Source organism: Tricharina praecox, assembly GCF_024521635.1.
Source record: "Tricharina praecox strain CBS 144465 chromosome Unknown BZA05scaffold_8, whole genome shotgun sequence".
In the NCBI taxonomy this organism is placed as follows: Eukaryota; Fungi; Ascomycota; class Pezizomycetes; order Pezizales; family Pyronemataceae; genus Tricharina; species Tricharina praecox.
Genome location: NW_026250410.1, coordinates 250265 through 267506, shown reverse-complemented (window position 1 = coordinate 267506; position 17242 = coordinate 250265). Strand labels below are relative to the sequence as shown.

At 55.9% G+C, this 17242-nt stretch overlaps 7 protein-coding genes across 7 annotated transcripts; 3 read left to right on the top strand and 4 right to left on the bottom strand.

Annotated features, from left to right (window-relative positions):
- Positions 1-1664: 1664 nt before the first annotated feature.
- On the bottom strand, positions 1665-2672 carry BZA05DRAFT_335292 (Intradiol ring-cleavage dioxygenase; the record flags this gene model as incomplete). Its single annotated transcript, XM_051480758.1, has 2 exons — positions 1665-1881; positions 1939-2672. The coding sequence occupies 2 exons, from the start codon at positions 2670-2672 to the stop codon at positions 1665-1667; spliced, it is 951 nt and encodes a 316-aa protein (XP_051340674.1).
- A 908-nt stretch (positions 2673-3580) lies between these two features.
- On the bottom strand, positions 3581-4438 carry BZA05DRAFT_335724 (Alpha/Beta hydrolase protein; the record flags this gene model as incomplete). Its single annotated transcript, XM_051480783.1, has 2 exons — positions 3581-3942; positions 4000-4438. The coding sequence occupies 2 exons, from the start codon at positions 4436-4438 to the stop codon at positions 3581-3583; spliced, it is 801 nt and encodes a 266-aa protein (XP_051340673.1).
- A 347-nt stretch (positions 4439-4785) lies between these two features.
- On the top strand, positions 4786-5279 carry BZA05DRAFT_443691 (uncharacterized protein; the record flags this gene model as incomplete). Its single annotated transcript, XM_051486862.1, has 2 exons — positions 4786-4924; positions 4981-5279. The coding sequence occupies 2 exons, from the start codon at positions 4786-4788 to the stop codon at positions 5277-5279; spliced, it is 438 nt and encodes a 145-aa protein (XP_051340672.1).
- A 441-nt stretch (positions 5280-5720) lies between these two features.
- Positions 5721-8747, top strand: BZA05DRAFT_259517 (fungal-specific transcription factor domain-containing protein). The gene is made up of 3 exons (XM_051480108.1): positions 5721-6508; positions 6558-7809; positions 7873-8747. Exons 1-3 carry the CDS (start codon positions 5944-5946, stop codon positions 8621-8623), a joined length of 2568 nt encoding a protein of 855 aa, XP_051340671.1. The 5' UTR covers positions 5721-5943; the 3' UTR covers positions 8624-8747.
- Positions 8748-8778: 31 nt separating this feature from the next.
- Positions 8779-10918, bottom strand: BZA05DRAFT_259535 (CoA-transferase family III domain-containing protein). Its single transcript, XM_051480110.1, has 3 exons — positions 10468-10918; positions 9434-10401; positions 8779-9370 (listed from the first exon to the last, which is right to left on the bottom strand). The coding sequence occupies exons 1-3, from the start codon at positions 10759-10761 to the stop codon at positions 8935-8937; spliced, it is 1698 nt and encodes a 565-aa protein (XP_051340670.1). The 5' UTR covers positions 10762-10918; the 3' UTR covers positions 8779-8934.
- A 667-nt stretch (positions 10919-11585) lies between these two features.
- Positions 11586-13993, top strand: BZA05DRAFT_259523 (phenol hydroxylase). Its single transcript, XM_051480109.1, has 3 exons — positions 11586-11851; positions 11938-12115; positions 12180-13993. The coding sequence occupies exons 1-3, from the start codon at positions 11769-11771 to the stop codon at positions 13923-13925; spliced, it is 2007 nt and encodes a 668-aa protein (XP_051340669.1). The 5' UTR covers positions 11586-11768; the 3' UTR covers positions 13926-13993.
- A 1295-nt stretch (positions 13994-15288) lies between these two features.
- On the bottom strand, positions 15289-16457 carry BZA05DRAFT_393425 (uncharacterized protein). The gene is made up of 3 exons (XM_051483212.1): positions 15881-16457; positions 15535-15783; positions 15289-15475 (listed from the first exon to the last, which is right to left on the bottom strand). The coding sequence occupies exons 1-3, from the start codon at positions 16309-16311 to the stop codon at positions 15379-15381; spliced, it is 777 nt and encodes a 258-aa protein (XP_051340668.1). The 5' UTR covers positions 16312-16457; the 3' UTR covers positions 15289-15378.
- Between the last annotated feature and the right edge of the window lie 785 nt (positions 16458-17242).

The window sequence follows — 17242 nt, the reverse complement described above, 5'->3', positions numbered from 1 at the left end:
TGGCGCCACATAACGCCACATGTAGCGCACATAGCGTGCTCGCAGCCGCACATGGCTGGCTGCTTGACTCTTGGGTGAGCGCTGAAAGCTGGACTGCTGAGAGAGACTGCGGCGGGGTGGCGGAGGGCTCAAGCTGGGACGGAACTGGACGGAACTGGACGGGGGGCGAACCGGACGGGAACGGGGACGGGGGGTGGCAGGGTGGGACGGCGTGGGATGGGGTGGCCCGGTGGGTGGGACGACGTGGCTCGGTGGATGGGACGCCGAACGTGGATAGCAGTGAATGCCTAGCTGTGAATCCGGGGATGCAGGTTTATTGAAACTGGTGGTTGAGCCCTTGAGGTCGACTTCTGAATACCTAGTAGGTAGCTGTCCAGCTCGAATAGATGCTCGGAGCTCTCGAAGCTTGGAATCTTGGATGGACCCCTTCCGTTTGACGACCGTCTGCCTACAATTCCAGACTACATACCTCATACGAGTGAGCAGACGTTAGATATCAGTATCGGGAGTAGTTAAATCGCACCGAGTAACTTGCACTGGGTCTGGTCGTGGTGCACGTGAGGGCACGGGATCTCAACTTCTCGGCTTCTCAAGTGCGAGTGCGAATGATTCCGTCCCACCGACTCTAGCCAGACTCATTTAGTTCTAACCGTCAGGCTCGTCGGGCTCATCCGGTTCTTCGGCTCCTACTAGTCATACACGGTGGAGTGTGAATAGCCGCTCGAGATGAGGCGAGAACAATAGACGCTGAACAACCAGCCAGCCAGCTAGCCAGCTAGCCCGTGCTACAGCTCCAACTTCCAAGGCTGCATGTAGAGTGGGACGATATCGAAAGCGAGCGAGCGTGTGTGAATAGCACTAGGTAGCAGTGTCAATGGCAACTCAGGCAGGTAACAGATATGCACCCAGATAACTATACGCAAGAGGTCGAGGGTCAGTGTATTCAGCAGTTTGTTTACTCCGCCAGGAATGGTAAGTTTTCCTTTCGGTGTCGCCACCACGGTGATGTGAATACCTAGCCTCTCGAGTCTCCAGACTCCAACGCCGCTGAAACTTCGGCCATGTTGTCACGGGCAGCTCCAATAGGTACCTATAGTAGAATCCGCATTGACCTTTTGACCTCTAATGATACAGTCTATACTATGGCGACCTTTCCTGCCAGCCTTCGAGGGGATTTTCCGAGTGATAGTGTGTGTCCATTACCACAAGCCTGGTTTTCGGAGCAAGAGACCCCAGTGAGTGTCCGTGATTAACATGATCCTACAAGAGGTGGGCATTTCAGGAGTTACCAAGAATCACCACTCGTAAGCACGAGTGTCTTGTGGTGAGTGTGCTCGTGCCCTTCGAGGAACAATTGGTGAAGGTATCCAGGACTTTTCACGTTGTGCAATACCTTCGATCACGCCTCGGGAGAGGAAGCTGGACATTATATCTGTAGATTCTGTACCATAATTACAGACTACCGAATACTTATTTAACGCCCATTATGTAGGTACATGTTACACTACAAGCGAATCCCCACCACCGCACGGTGGTTTCGCAGCAAAATTGACCCCCAAAAACAGAAAACAGAAAACACCACAAGACAGGCAGGCACACCATGCAAAGCAGATTCCAAAGATCAAAACCAAGACCAAAATCAAAAATCGCGTACTTTCTCTACTCTACTCGTTGTGGGCCTGGGAAAGGTGGATGTCGTATGTCAGCTCGTACTTGACGTCGTCCCGCTTGCTGTCGACGAAGTGTACAACCAGGCTGTCCTTGACGGCGAAGACGGAGTCGTCGAGAGTGTAGGGGTCGCGGCTGTCGTAGATCTGAGTGGTCAGAGGCGCGTAGCCGGCCTTGCGCACCATGATGTGGATGTGCGCGGGTCTCATCGGGCTGGTGGCGAAGCGTTAGTGGTTGTTTCACTGGTGGAGGATGCGGAGGGGAACTCACTGTCTTCCCATGAGCTTCAACATGTCACCGGCAGGACCGTCGTAAGGGATGGGGTAACTGGTGGGGCACAGGCACTTGAGCGAGTAGTAGCCGTTCTTGTCGGTGAAGAACTTTCCACGGTTGTTGTACTCGGGCTGGTCGGGGTCCTGCTGCTCGTACAATCCGTTGGGGTTGGTATGCCACAGGTCGATCTCAGCGCCCTCGACGGGGTTGCCAGCCAGATCATAGATGTGGCCGTCCATGAAGGTGGTGGGATCATCCTCACCGTGCTTCTGCACGATGTCGGCGCCGTTCTCGTACTTGGGGGCGTCCTCGCGGAAGAACGGGCCGAGAATGCACGACAGCGTGGCGGGCTTGAGCGCATCCACCGTCATCTTCGACATGGACTCCTGCGTGATCTGGTCGACCAGCGCCTCGAGACCGAGAACGTCCGAAACGAGAACTCCCTCGTTGCGCTTGTCGTCCGACATCTGCCCGGCGCGGTTGAGAGTGTTGACTCCCAGCATCCATTCTGGCGAGAGGAGCTGCACGTCACGTGCGAAGGAGTGCAGGTGGCGGATCAGAGAGGTCAGGACAACGCGTGCCCGCTCGGGCGTCTCGGGAGACATGGCGTTGATTACATTGTTGGTGAAAGGGTCGCTGAGAGTGGCCTTAAAGGTCTCGAGAGCTTGGTCGGCACCGGCGGGCTGAGGGGCCGCACTGCGGTCGGCGGAGGGGTTGTGGGAGGCGGACATTGTGGGGCTTTGTGTGGGGGTATCAAAGAAAGAAGAGGCGAGGAGATTGAACGGTGAGGGTATCGTGAGGTATCGAATGGGAAGATGCGGGGGGAATTGGAATTGGGGCAATGGGGTATTGCTGATCCTGGTGGATATATGTATCTACGAGAAGGCAGGGAATACAACCTTTCAATTCGTCTATGGTTGGAGGCTATCTTCTTGGGGGATATCTCCGTAACTCCTCTACTCCGACTGTCGGATGCGACGATTTTTCATGCGTGTCATTTGGTTGGAAGCTCAAATGCGGGGCGGACTTCGGGAATGGGGAAAGGAAGAGCTAGATAGGCAAGGATCTTCTCGGTCCTCCAGATGCGTCGGATGCTTGAGTTGCGGGGTAGACGAGATGCACCCTGATGGCGTCGGATGGGGGTGAAACTGCGTCGGATGCGTGGTATAAGTGCGCTATGTGCGGAGCTGCGTGGTTCCCCTCCAAACGGGCGGAAATAGAGACAGCCGGCGCTACCAATTGTTAGGGAGCGGGAAGTTGGCGTGCAAAAGAAATGGCTGGAAGGAGAGCTCGGACCAAGAGCTTGGAGATGGTGGCTGATTGATTGGCGGATGTAGCCTCTTGATACCTAAGCATCGGTCATCTCGAGATGCTCCGATGAAGCTCTGTAACTATCTAGACGCCGTGTGTGGGGGTGTCCATCGGATGGAATACCGCGGTAAGTCGCACCATGGCAACAGCTATGTAGAGCGCACGCGGATGTCGTGGGCCGAGCCTTGTGGCCAAAGGCTGATCCCTTAGGTTCGGATCAACATCGTTACAATTACCTAGGTATTCTAAAGTGGATACCGTATGGAGAAGCTGTTTACATTGTGACAGCACCCAAAAATCCATCCAAAGTACCGTATAGAGAAGCTATTTACACTGTGGAAGCACCCAAGAATTCATCCACAATCGTTGAAACCTCCTGTGGTGCCTCAACGACATGCCAGTGACCAACACCATCGATAACCTTAAGCTCTGCATTTGCGATCTCCTCGTTGTACTTCTGGGATCCCTCCATGGGAGCACTCTTGTCTTCACTACCAGCAACGATCAGGACACGCTGCTTGACCTTTGACAGATCCCCAACAGTTGACGTGGCAATGGCATTGCACAATGCAGCGTAGCCGTCAACAGTCTGACCTAGTAGAAGTTCACGGATGAATGCTCTCGTTAGTGGCGAGGCCTTCACGCCCACAGCGGCGTTGGGGACCACAGCGGCCATCGATTCCATTCCATCTGTTTTTGATCCCGTTAGAGACCCCCCAGACTGTACGTGAAGAGGAAGATATTCACCTTTCTTCACCGCGGGAATCCTCTTCTCGAAGACCTCCGCGAGACCAGCCGAAGGGTAGACTGGACCCAACAGGACCAAGCCCACAACCTTCTCCGGCGCAAGCTGTGCGATGTGAAGGGCCACAAGGCACCCCATACTGTGTCCGACTATCGTGACATTCTGTGCGACTCCGAGGTGCTCGAGAAGCTCGAGTACAGTTGCGGCAAGCGATTGAACCGTGAGAACATCTCCAGCCGGCAGAGGTGACCGCGCAGCACCCGGCGAATCGAGGAGGATGAAGCGACGATTGACTTTCTTCAGTGTGTATGTGAGAGGAATGTAAAAGTTCTGCGAGGAGCCCAGGCCGTGAACGAAGACTACTGTGTCCGAGACGTCCGACGGACTTGGGTTTATGTCGGTGTAATGGACCTTTGCGCTCTTGAGTTGTGCGTACGACATGGTGAAACTCTGATGATGCGGAATTGATCTGGAGCAGTGCGTAATGGGGATTTGGGACTCGGGAGTTTTGTCTGCTGTGAATGAACTCTGAGATGGAGATATGGTAGTGTACGTCATCTGGACCGCTGGTAGAGAAACCGAGGACCTTCGGATGTATGGATCCGATACTTTCTTCGCCGCAATCTCGGCCAGAATGTCACAACTCCGCGACCATCTCGAGCTCAAGGCAGACATCCGAACAATACCTTCAGGCATAGCAAGATAGAGTATATTACGAAACTACACACACATACCGACACATACATACACACGCAAAAAACAACCTCGATACCATCACCAACATCACAATGCCTCGGGATCACGCCGCTTTTGTTGAGTCGTTCTTCCTCGCGAGCGACAACCCAACGGACCATGTTGGATACACCGAGAACTTCACCGCCGATGCCACCCTCAAGATGGGCCTCAAGACCGCTGTCGGCAAAGACCGTAAGTCCAGCCCGTGCACCCCGAGAAGTCTCCGGGGCAGAGCTGACCGTCATTAGAAATCCTGGCCGTGAGGGAGGGCATGTGGGCAGCTGTGTCCTCGCGTCACCACGTCGTGACTGCGCTCTACCCGTCCGTCGCTGGTGCCGACGAGGATGCCGTGATGATGTTTGGCCACGTTGACTACACGCTCAAGAGCGGACGTTCATTAACAACCGAGTGGTCGTCTCGCATGGTGTTTGACGAGTCGGGGGAGAAGTTGCAGTTCTACCAGGTGTATCTGGACGCGAGCCCCATGATTGTGGCTCTCGGGAAGAGGATCGAGGCAGACGAGGCAGGCAATGTGAGGGTTGTGTGATGCAGTTTGTACTCTAATGACGACGATGATGGTAATGATGATGATGCAGGCGAGCCTGATTGCTGTTCGTCATGCCTTAGTCAGCACTTCCTAACTGTGCTGAAGTATTTGCACATGTGTCGTGCTCGTATGTACATACCGCGCGAAACACATCTGAATCTTCCATATGTATGAGTAATGGCGGGAGGTGTTTCGACAGAGCCCGAGGGAAGTCTGTTTTAACCACTGGATCGCTTCGAATTCGTGATGACGGGCGGGTGAATATCCACTAGGGGGTCCTTGCACGGGCTCACGTATCGCTGCCCCTAAACGATTATCCAGTGATATCTGCATAAAGTGTTTTCCTTCAGGCATTTCGCGGACGTGCGATATAAAGAATCGTGGAGATACGTAGAGACTCGTGCCTAGGTATCCGGAGTGGCCCATCGTGTTTGGCGAGACCCCGCACGATACTTCTCGATGCTTTGTCGCGACAAAGTCCCGTGCTTTCCGTGTCCCACCGACTGCTGCGCGCGCGCACCATCCCATTTGCCGAATCGACCGACCGCCCGGCCGGCCATGTCATGCTCCCCCCCGGTGCCCAGTGCCACTGCCAGAGAAAGCCACTGCCAATCGCAGAGCTGTTCACAGCACATTATCCACCTCCATACGACTCCACCCACATATGCAATCCTTATCGTCAACAGTTCCAGACCCCGATGAGGCGAGGCGGGCCAGGCGACGGGTCGCCGCCGAGCAGAGGAAGCGGATAGCCAACGCATGTCTCGCCTGCAAATCTCGGAAGCAGAAATGCGACGGCCAGAAGCCCTGTAACATCTGCAGCAGAAGAGGTGCTGATTGCATCTACGTTGAACAACCTCCACGGCACCTGAAGCGGCGACGCGAGAGCACCCAGACGAGCGACGGCCCCAGCGAGTGTGCCAGTGTGCGGTCGACTCGATCGCCGTGTTCGCCGGTCCAGAATAAGCAGATCGATGTCAGCCCCAATAGTAACAACAGCAGTAATCATAACGTGGGCAATGGCGACGGCACGAGCACCCTGCGCGTCGGCACTTACTATGCGCATCCGACAAACTCGGCTGAGGATCTTACGACTCACCTTGTAACGAGTCGTGCGGAAACCAGCGAGGGGACCGGGACCGGGACCGGAACCGACACGGATGACGATAAAGTTGAGGCGCCTATCGACCATAAGACTCGCCTGCTCTCCGACCCTAGTGGTCGACTACGTACGGCTAAGCCTGAGTGGTTGTTGACACGAGGCTGACAATGTCACAGTTTACATTGGGGAGACGGGATCTCTGTCGTTCCTTGCTCGAGTGCGGAAAACGGTGATGGACTCGCTCGGGCATTCGACGTTTACCTCCGACTTGGCACAGAACTCGATCGTCGACCGACCAATCATCCCACGGCTTCCATTCACCGTGGCGGGTTCGCTGCCTCCTCCTCCACAGGTGGCTACGGTGTTGATCGACATGTTCTTCACAAACGTCAACTGTGTGCACTATGTCTTGGACCGCGAAGAGATGAACCACCTCATCTCTGTCGTGTACACCGGTGGACCCGTGCCGGCAACGGGAGCCAGAAGCCGAGACATCGCATTTCTAAACGCAGTTTGCGCCGTGGGGACGTTCTTCACCACACAGCCCGAAGAGATGACTGGAGACGGGATGCAATACTTCGATGCGGCCAGGACTGGGATGGAGGATGTGTTTGAGTCAGCGGACTTTTGGTCGGTTAGATTGCTGCTAGTATTTTCGTTATACATGCAATATGCGTCGAAGCGGAATTCCTCATGGACGTACATCGGTCTTGCTATCCGAGTTGCCGAATCCCTTGGCTTGCATCGAATATACTCGACAGAGCTCCCCTTTGAGCAGCACCGCTGTGACGAAAGCTACTACAGACGTCGAAGACTCGTGTTCTGGACGCTTTATTCGCTAGATCGATTCACAGGATGTTCCCTTGGACGACCGCTAGCGATACAGGACGAAGACTGCAATGATCCAGTGTTTTCGACAGAACCAACGGACGATCCATTAACGGACTGCCGGTGTTCTGCCGAGCAGCCAGCGACCACCCACCAGATCCATCAGCTTGCGGCCAAGGTGCGACTTCACGTCATAATTGGCCATATCGTCAAGCTTGTCTACCTGAAAAGAATGATTTCCCGAGACGTTACCGAAAAGTTGAGCGCGGAGCTGAAGACATGGTGGAAGTCTTTGCCATCATGTGCTTCGCTGGACAATGACACCGATGCTGCAGTCGTGCAACTGCACATGGCGTACCTACATGCCGTCATCCTGTTAACTCGGCCTTTCCTGCAACGGGTCGTCGAAGCCTCGACTGAAGAGATCATGGACGACGAGAACTGCCGATGTAACAAACGGAGATCTTCGAGCAAGTCGAGCGTCAAGCGAAAGATGTTGAGATATGCTTGGGCCTGCGTGCTAGTAGCGGAGAGGACTGTGGCCTTGGCTCATCGGATGCAGAGACGGGGTAGTTTACAAAGGAACGACGCTGCACTGATGTAATGCCCCATGATCCATCGTTTATGCGGTTTTTCTTGCTAATCCGTGGTGTTTTGATGTAGTTACTATCTGTTTACTGCGGGATTGGTTTTGACATTCAGTGTCCTACCACAAGTCCTGTGTCCCCGTGACAGCCACGAAAACGAAGAGGACGCCCTTGCCAAGTTCCGCAACCGAGCGCCGCGGCTGATAGCACTTATGGGCGAATGCGCGAGCGTGGAGACCTGCACCGCGAAACGCTACCACAGCATCCTATTACACTTTAACCAGGCACTAATCGAAGGCTACGAGCGGCGTCACCAACAACAGCAAGCCCAACGAACCAACGCGCGCGGGCTGAGCGACGTTGGGGAAGGCCCGGGGGAGCCAGACCTACTGGACGAGCTACGCTCCACCAGCAACGAATACTTCGCGGGCACCTACCAGAGCCGTGCCGTTTCGACCGAGCCCGCAAGCCGCGAGAGTGTTGCCGCGCACGCACTGGTGTCTGTCGCATCCAACGGCCAACACGATCCGAACAACCAGATCCTCCCGACCTACATCGATTCTAAAGGGCCCATGGCGGGGCTCAGTATGACGCCGGGAGTGACGGGGCAGTTCGATTTGGGAAGCGGACCGCTGGTCAAGGCGGACACGGATATGTATGCGGGCGGCGTGGACTTTTTTAATCCCTTTGGCTGGATGGATCCTGGTGATGGGGCGGGGTATGCGGATACTCAGACGGTCCCGTGGGAGTTCTCGTGGGACGGCCCGCCGAGTAATTTCTTTATGAGTGCGCAGACGGAGATGGAGATGAATCCTCCGCCCGGTTAGGAGATGTACTCAAGGATCACAGGCATACTTTGGGGGAAGCGGGAGGGGAGAGGGGGGAGGGATATAGAATAGGCGTGGTAATCTTAGGAGTTGGGTATTATTGCTTTGACTTTCATTTATTGCTGGAGGATTGATATCAATCTTCCATTCCAATATATATGTATAGTACAGTAGGATTTATTTGAAAATGTACTCTGACTGCATTACATTGACGAACGAACGGAAGGACGCGGCTGGATATTGGGTATATGCAACTTCTAACAAACGGTGGGTCCATAAACCAAAAAAAACCCCCTCCTCTGAAAAACCCCTTAGCTCGAGCTCGAGCTTGTCTCCATCCACCACTCCGCCTTATCGTAACCGTTGGGCCTACTCGTCTCATTGAAACCATTCCACGTCTTCGCCATCTTGACCACGGGCCTAACGATCTTGATCTTCCCGCCGAAGCCGGGACAATCGATCTCCTGCAGGTAGGTATCCTCCTCATCCCAGTACCACGGCGCAACCTTCTTCATGCCCTTGAGCGCGGTCTTGCCGATGTGGTCGACCGAGTCGTTGTAGCGGATCTGGGCAAAGTCCTCGTGCTGCTTCGACACAAGGTTCTGCCAGATCTCGTTCGAGTACGAGCCCAGCGACATCAGGTACATGTCGAACTGCACCAGACTCGCCTTGCCCCACCACGAGCCTCCCTCCGTCGCTCGCCGGTAGAGGCCGGTCAGCGCCGCGATGGCGCCCATGCAGCCGGTACTATATACGAATTCCTGTCAGCTTTCTGTACGATAGTCGGGCTGGAGAGGGATGTCTTCTTACCCATAGTCGCTCATGGGGAACGGCGGGATGATGGGCTCGTTGCGGCCCATTGCGCGGCCCTGGGCCCACGCCAGACCACTCACGCAGTCCGCGATCTGCTGCCAGCCAGCGCGGTGCGCCAAGGGCGCATCGTATCCGAAGCAGTTCTCGTTGACGTAGACATAGCCCTTGCCGCGCTTCTGGGCGAGCTCCTTCAGAGCGGTAGGTCCGTATCCCAGCTTCTCGATGGCGCCGGGACGGTAGCCGTCGACGATCACGTCGGCGGACGCAAGCAGCTCCTCGAAGATCCGCCGGCCCTCGGGCGTTTTCAGGTCCAGCTCGGCGGCGTGCTTGCCGACGTTGCCATCCACCTGGAAGAAGGGCACGTCCGGGCTTGTGGGTGCGGTGATCTTGAGGACTTCGGCGCCGTATTCGGCGAGGATGCGGGTTACGGTTGGGCCGGCGATGATGCGGCAGAGCTCGAGGATGCGGATGCCGCTGAGGATTTGGGGACGGTCGTTGGATTCTGGGTTGATGGGGAAGCTTTCGGGGAAGGGCGCGGGGGGTGTCGTGGTTTCTATCGAGTCGACTTGCCAGTATGGCTGCTTTTGCAGGGCTTGTCCGTGGGCAGAGGCCAGGAACTCGTCTTCCTTGATGGCGTAAATGCCGGCTAGTTTGCGTTCGTTGTTCAGTTCCTCGAGCTCCTCGACCGTGAACTTGGCTACGGCATCGCCGATGTACTCCAGAATCTGGTGGTAGTCCTCATCGGTGAACTCCTCGCGGTGAGATGGGAGCCCAATCATCTCCAGCGCCGGCGAGGCAGCGAGAGATCCGTGGATGTGGTAGAAGCCGTTGTCCTTAGTCTTGTAGAGATTGGCCGACAATCGGCGGTAGATGTTGCTCTGGGCCCGGTTGAAGTCGGTATCCCGGAGACGGGCACGCACTTCTTTATCGAGCTTTGTGAGTCCGTCTACGGAGGCAAGATAGGCCTATTATCTGATCTCAGTTTCTGGATATTGCTGAAGGGAGCAACCCAAGAAGTTACTATCACTCACCTGGAACAAAAAGGCCGCAGCCTGCTCCATGTTGATCTCGATATCATCCTCCTTAAAGCCAAACCGCAACTCTCCAATGGCTGCGGCCATGCCGCCTTCAATGGCCTTCAGGGCCGCAGAGGCCTCAACCTCCTTCATCACACATGGGAGGAACACCTGGTCCCGGCCCGTGAACCTAACCTTGAGGGCATAGTCGATAGCTGCTTGGGGAAGCGGCAATGTTCGGCCTTCTGGCTGTGCAATGAGCTGGCTCAATGCCGCCTGTGCGCCAGTGATGATAGAGTACTTGCTCATTGTTGGTTTTCCGGGGGCGTTCGGTGGCTGAGGAACGGCTCTATGGGCTTAGACGTGGTGATAAATGTGAAGGAGAGCTCTCCGGGCGCTGGCTTGGTCTCGAGAGTGTGGTTTATCAGCAGCAAAAGCGTGGGTAGGTAAGTACTCAGCGGTTGTATAGCAGTGCGAGGTGAACGAACGAGGAGGCCGGAGGAGCTATATCACGCTGCCAACTTTCGATTTCCTTCCCGCATTCTTCCATCCGTGATAAGATTGGTGCAAGTCGGCTACGGCCGTGCAACTGGGTATGGGGACGGGTCCCGTGAACGCCCTCGGATGTTTGCACTTCCTCATGGCCAGGCAGTGGTTCGGATGTTGGACTATCATGCCTATCTACGGATGTTTCGGATCGTCTGGCCGACACCAACAGCTGAAGAGCCCCGGACCAAGTCAAGGCCAGCGGGTGGGCGACCCTGGCCACTCATCCGACGCAGTTGCGCAGAGGTCCGATGATGATGGCGCTAGTTCGCTGAATGGCGGCCATCGCACTTGGGTCTGGACCTGGAATTTTTCCACCCCTGGACGAGCGGCTGGGAACCTTTTAGACGGCCATGTGGGGGGACGCCAACTTAGACTTAATCCGCCCAGCATCTTGCGCTAGGCAAGTGGGTAGCAGATGGCCCCAGCAGATGCAACCCGACCGGGCATTTTGAAATCCGGTTGGGCTCGCGGATAGGCGGACGTGCCTGCGGAAAAGTCCCCACGGGGTAATTCGGTGAACCAGCTTGGTGGGGGCAAGTAGCCGATGGAGGGGGCGAGGGGACGCGTTATAACTGTTTCCCTCCGCTGCTCTGGCCAGGTTTCTCTTCACATCATCTCTATATCTCATCTCCATATATATCCGCTCCGTACCGTATCCATCCTTCGGTTCCCTTGTCCGTACCCCACTTCTATATTGCCGGCGATATACATCTCGTTCCCTACGAAAATCATCAGCACCCATCTCACCTACGAAACACCTCGCGAAGATGCTTACCGCCCAAGTCCCGAAGACCAAAGAGGTGCAGACATCCGACTGCGATGTCCTGATTGTTGGGGCCGGTCCTGCCGGGTAGGTCATCTACGATTTGGCGTACCAGGCCGTTGGACTTGCATTGCATGGAGTGGGGCAATATTCTAACGATCGCGCCTATTCAGATATATGGCCGCCGCATGGCTCGCGCGACACAAGGGTGTTAAGGTGCGCATCGTGGAGAAGCGCGACGGAAAGATCTTTGCCGGACAGGCCGATGGTCTGCAGTGTCGCACATTGGAGGTTCTTCAGAGTTTCGGCTTTGCCGACCGGGCCTGGAAGGACGCCAACCACATGCTCGAGGTCAGTACTGATGACAACCCCACTGTCGCGATGACGCCGATTTGCTGACTCGGTCCCAATATAGATTTGCTTTTGGAACCCCGACGAGTCTGGAAAAGGCGTAGTGCGGACCGGTCGCATTCCCGACATGAGCCCTGGACTTTCCCGGTTCCAGCAGATTGTCTTGCACCAGGGTTGGGTTGAGGGTTACTTCAAAGACAACCTGAAGAAGTATGGTGGCGCCCAGGTTGAGTTCAGCACTATGCCCGAGTCGATGGAAATCGACGAGTCAAAGGTCGACGACAACGATGCCTACCCGGTCAAAGTCGTCCTGCGCCATCTCAAGGAGGAGGCCAGCGCCCCCGAACAGTTCGGTCACGAGGTCCTCAACGGACTCTTCCGCTCCACAAACTTGGTCACCACCGCCGAGGAGGACAACGCTCTTGCCGAAGACACCGCTAAGGAGAGCACCGAGATCGTCAACTGCAAGTACGTTCTCGGATGCGACGGTGCCCACTCCTGGGTTCGAAGACAGCTCGGCTTCGAGATGCTCGGTGAGCATACCGACTACGTCTGGGGAGTCCTGGACATTGTCCCCATCACCGACTTCCCCGACATTCGCAACCGATGTGCCATCCACAGCGCCAACTCCGGCTCCGTCATGGTCATTCCCCGTGAGGGCGCTCTCGTGCGCTTCTACATCCAGCTTTCCGAGGTCGAGCGTGATGCCGAAGGCCGTGTCAACCGCGCCAAGATCACGCCCGAGATGATCCTCAAGGCCTGCCAGAAGATCATGGCTCCTTACACCATTACGTACGAGGAGATCCAGTGGTTCACCGCTTACCAGATCGGTCAGCGTGTTGTCGACGATTTCTCCAGCCACAACCGTGTCTTCATCACCGGTGACGCTGCCCACACCCACTCGCCCAAGGCCGGCCAGGGCATGAACACCTCCATGATGGACACCTACAACTTGGCCTGGAAGGTCGGTGCCGCCTGCCAGGGTATTCTTGACCGGTCGGCTCTTAGCACTTACGGCTACGAGCGCTCTGCCGTCGCCCACGACCTGATCAACTTCGACCGCAAGTTCGCCAAGCTGTTCTCCGGCAAACCCGCCACGGACGCCGCCGACGAGGCCGGTGTCTCGATGGAGGAGTTCAAGAAGGTCTTCGAGAAGTCCCACCTCTTCGCCTCCGGTGTGTCGATCGACTACAAGGCCAGCAACCTCATCGCCAAGCCCGCTCCCGAGACGGAGGACCCTCACAACCCCGTCAAGCCCGCGGTCGTGGAGTCCAAGCAGTCGCTCGCCACCGGCATCCCCGTCGGCCAGCGCTTCAACTCCTTCCAGGTGATGAACCAGTCCGACTCCCGGCCATGGCAGTTCCAGGACCTGATGAAGTCCGACTCGCGCTGGCGGGTAACCGTCTTCGCCGGTGACGTCCGCGACGCCGAGCAGAAGGCGCGCATCGAGAAGCTCGCCGCCCACCTCGACAAGCCCGACTCGTTCATCCACAAGTACACCCCCGCCGACCGCAAGCGCGACGGTCTCTTCCACGTCTTGACGATCCACTCGGCTCCTCGCGTCGAGGTCGAGCTCCACGATTTCCCCACCGCCCTCCGCCCCCAGCACGACTACTGGTCCGTGTACGTCGACGACATGTCCCACCACGAGGGCCATGGACACGCATACAAGAACTACGGCGTCGATCCCAAGCGCGGTTGCTTGGTCATCTCCCGTCCCGACCAGTACGTGTCGCTGGTCTGCGAGCTCGAGGACACCGACTTGGTCGAGAAGTTCTTTGCTGCTTGCTTGATACCTCAGAAGAAGTAGAGCGTTTTGCTTTAGCCCTTCTTTTCTTCATTCCTGTTGTTATTGTTCACTTTGGTCGGGCTTTGGTTGGTTATTCTGCTTGGGATTATGGGTTGCGGATATCGGTTATCTTTGTTATTTTTGCTCGTTGCTCGGATTAAGGAGTTGAAATCGTTTCCTTTTGTTGGGATGGAGACGTTCTGTATGTAAGTTTAGGAACAATATACCATATACCACTTGTCTAGGACTATGGGGTTACCTGTGTCGTGATTCGCTTCAGTGAAACATGTCAAATCACTCGATTTGCATTCGCTTTCTCTGGGATGATTGAGAGTGGTCTTCTGTTCAGTCTTGAGTAGAGTAGATGTAAAGTTAGTCGGGTGGTGAGAGGCTCAAAAACTTGATCAAGAAAATAAGAGTGCTGAATGATGTGTCTGTCTGTTATGAATGGAAGCAAGAAGAAGACAAGAACAAGACCAGAATAAATCAACGTTGATCCTCCGCTTCGAGACAGACCTACGTCACACCACCTCCGCCTCCCCGGCCTGTCCTCCATAACCACAACGTCTCTCCATAGGCAGTACATACCGCCGCTCACCGCAACACAGAGATGCCTCTACTCTACTCTACCCCGCGCTCCCTCAGTGGGCACTGGGCAGCTTGGTTGTATGACCAAGGTAGAGTACTCTACTCTACTCTAGTTGATCCCACCTTCCACGTAAGTGCCGCCTTGAAGACTCCGACACCGTTGACAACGAGAGTCGAGCAGGACTGAGTCCAAAATTCAAATGCCCGCCGTCCAATACCTAATGCGTTCCGGTATTCACTGTTTAGTGTAACGGAGCACCAACGGCATCTTTCTCCACAAGCAATCAGGAGTGTCTGTAGATACAGGTGGGGGTGCACAACTCCTACTCCATGGAGCCCGATGCTTCATGTAGGTATGAGGTATGATGTATGAGGTATGGATTGCGGTTGCGGTTGCTACCCGTGCCGTTTATCATACATAACCCGTTCCTGCGTAACGCGAGCTGGACACCCGTCCTGCATGCCGCTGCGGCGCTGAGAACACGGCAGGTGGTGACGGTGGTGCAGGGACGTCGTGTGCTGTCAGTGGTGGAGCTTGCATGGTGGGCAGTGGCACAACGGCGCTGGTGTCACCGTCGATCACTCGTATGCTATGCACGATGGCTACCCGTGAAGGGGTGGGAGGGCGGATTGCTTCGCCGCTGGCTGTTTATTTCTACATAAATGTCCAGGTGGATGCGTAGCAGCTCAGGTGCAGAACGAACAACGACTGCGATAGGTCATTCCAGAATTTTGGTCACTGGTTCGATTTCAGCACAGCACAGCCTCAGCCGCAAAACACCACGTCCAATCAATCAATTGCCCTGCCAACCAGTACACGAACATAGAGCACCCCCTCCCCTCTCTCTCTCCCTCCCTCCACCCCACCCCTCCGCTATTCCCCGTTTCAAACACAGTCCTTCAGCTCAACTCTCTCTTTCTCCTCGTGTTTCCACCTCCTAAAAGTCTTGACCGCCAGGACCAGATACCAGAGATAAAACGCGCTTCACCCATCAGCTCTGTGTAGCACCTCACACCAGCACAGCGGGGGATCTCGACTCACGTATTCGCGCAGCAGAACGTAGCATAGAGCACCGGCACGACCTTGGCCCCAAACGGGTCGCCCGTGTACAGGGACCGCACCATGGGCGAGCACATCTTGCACATGATAGCCGCGGCGCTGATCCAGCCAGCGCTCCATATCGACGCGATGCTGACGGCGTAGATCGGGTTCAGCCGGTGCTTGTAGAACAGCGTTATGTCCAGCGCCGCGAAGACCGCGAATGCGACGCCGATCGTAACGAAGATGGCTCTGTTGAACCCCCCGCCGCCATACCCGGCTCCTGGTTAGACGAGTGAAGCTGGGGGGAGGGGGAGGGAGGGGGAGCGGGGGGGGGAGGGGCGGTTACCCGAACAGAGAGGTGTACCAGTCCTCAGCTCTGACCCAGTAATCCTCAGCGGCGTAGACATGCAGCGCGCTGATGGCGGTGACGAGTATGCACACATTTGCGGCGAGGATGCCCAGGAGCGGGCGGTTCGGCGGCTGGACTTTCCAGCGGCGGTCGCCGACCGCTGGAGAAGGGCTGTAGAGGTTTCTGAGGGGGTCCAGTGAGAGCATCGTGATCCCGTGTGTGCGTGCGTGCGTGCGAGTGTTATCTGCTATTCCTACCTGGCTCCGGGGGAGGGAGGGGACGGGGCATTTATACTGGCTCATGTTCCACCACGAAGACACCGGAAATTTCAATCGGAACTGTGCCTGCCTGCCGGCGAGTCTCGGGTAACGACGAAACGGCGGCGGGAGGGGGGGATGTGGTGGAATGCGGCTTTTATGTATGTACATGGAGCGGCAATGCACGCTGCCGCTCCTCTTATCGTCCGTCCGGCCGGCCGGGGGTCTGAAATGCGGACCATGTGAGGTGGGCCATATGAGGAGGCAGAGATGCGACAGCCCGTGCAACTGCAGTACGCCGACTTCGTATTCTCGTGTGCTGGCATCTAGAGCTCGAGAGCTCGAGGGCGAAGTAGTTGTCCATAAACCAGATGCTGTTTCTACAGGTTGTACAACCAGATACGAAGAATATGTCAGGGCGCTGGTGTTTCAGCCAATCAGTGTCTCGTCGTACACCATTGACTGGCTGGTGTTCGTTGATGGGAGTAACCTCTGGCTCCACTACTCCGTCGTCGTTTTGTTTTTTGGTTGATCGTTACTAATTGCATGCGACCCAGCCAGATCATGGCAATATGTGCGGCGGCTTCTCGCCACTGTCCATCTCAATGTACTGCGTCTTGCCTTTGTTTACTCATTGAGTACTACGTCTTCCCGGAAAGGCGCATTCCATGAGCAGGATAGGTAGGGCCGAGTGATTTAGTTGAAGCCAGACGCCCAGCGATCACCTAGCCTCACTCGCCATTGATCCACTCAACCACCAATGTTGGCGTTGGTTTATGCTTCCAAATGTCGCTCAACCAGCTCCCATTCACTCTCCTCCTTCCTCTTTTCCATCGACAGCTCACCAGCTCCCATTCCCAGCCCCCACTGCCGCCGGTCACCGCGACGACTACCTACCTGTCGACGTCCTCCCACCCAAGGCACGGGAGGAGTAGTAGTAGGAGCAGCAGAGGCTACAAACCCCACAACACTATCACTGCCGCAACGATCAGACCGCCCTGTTACCGGGCAATGTGCGCACTCCATCAACCTCCCTCCCGTTCCCAGCAAAACAACCAGTGCTCACAGCCATTCCGCAGTGATTCGACCGCACGTACAATGC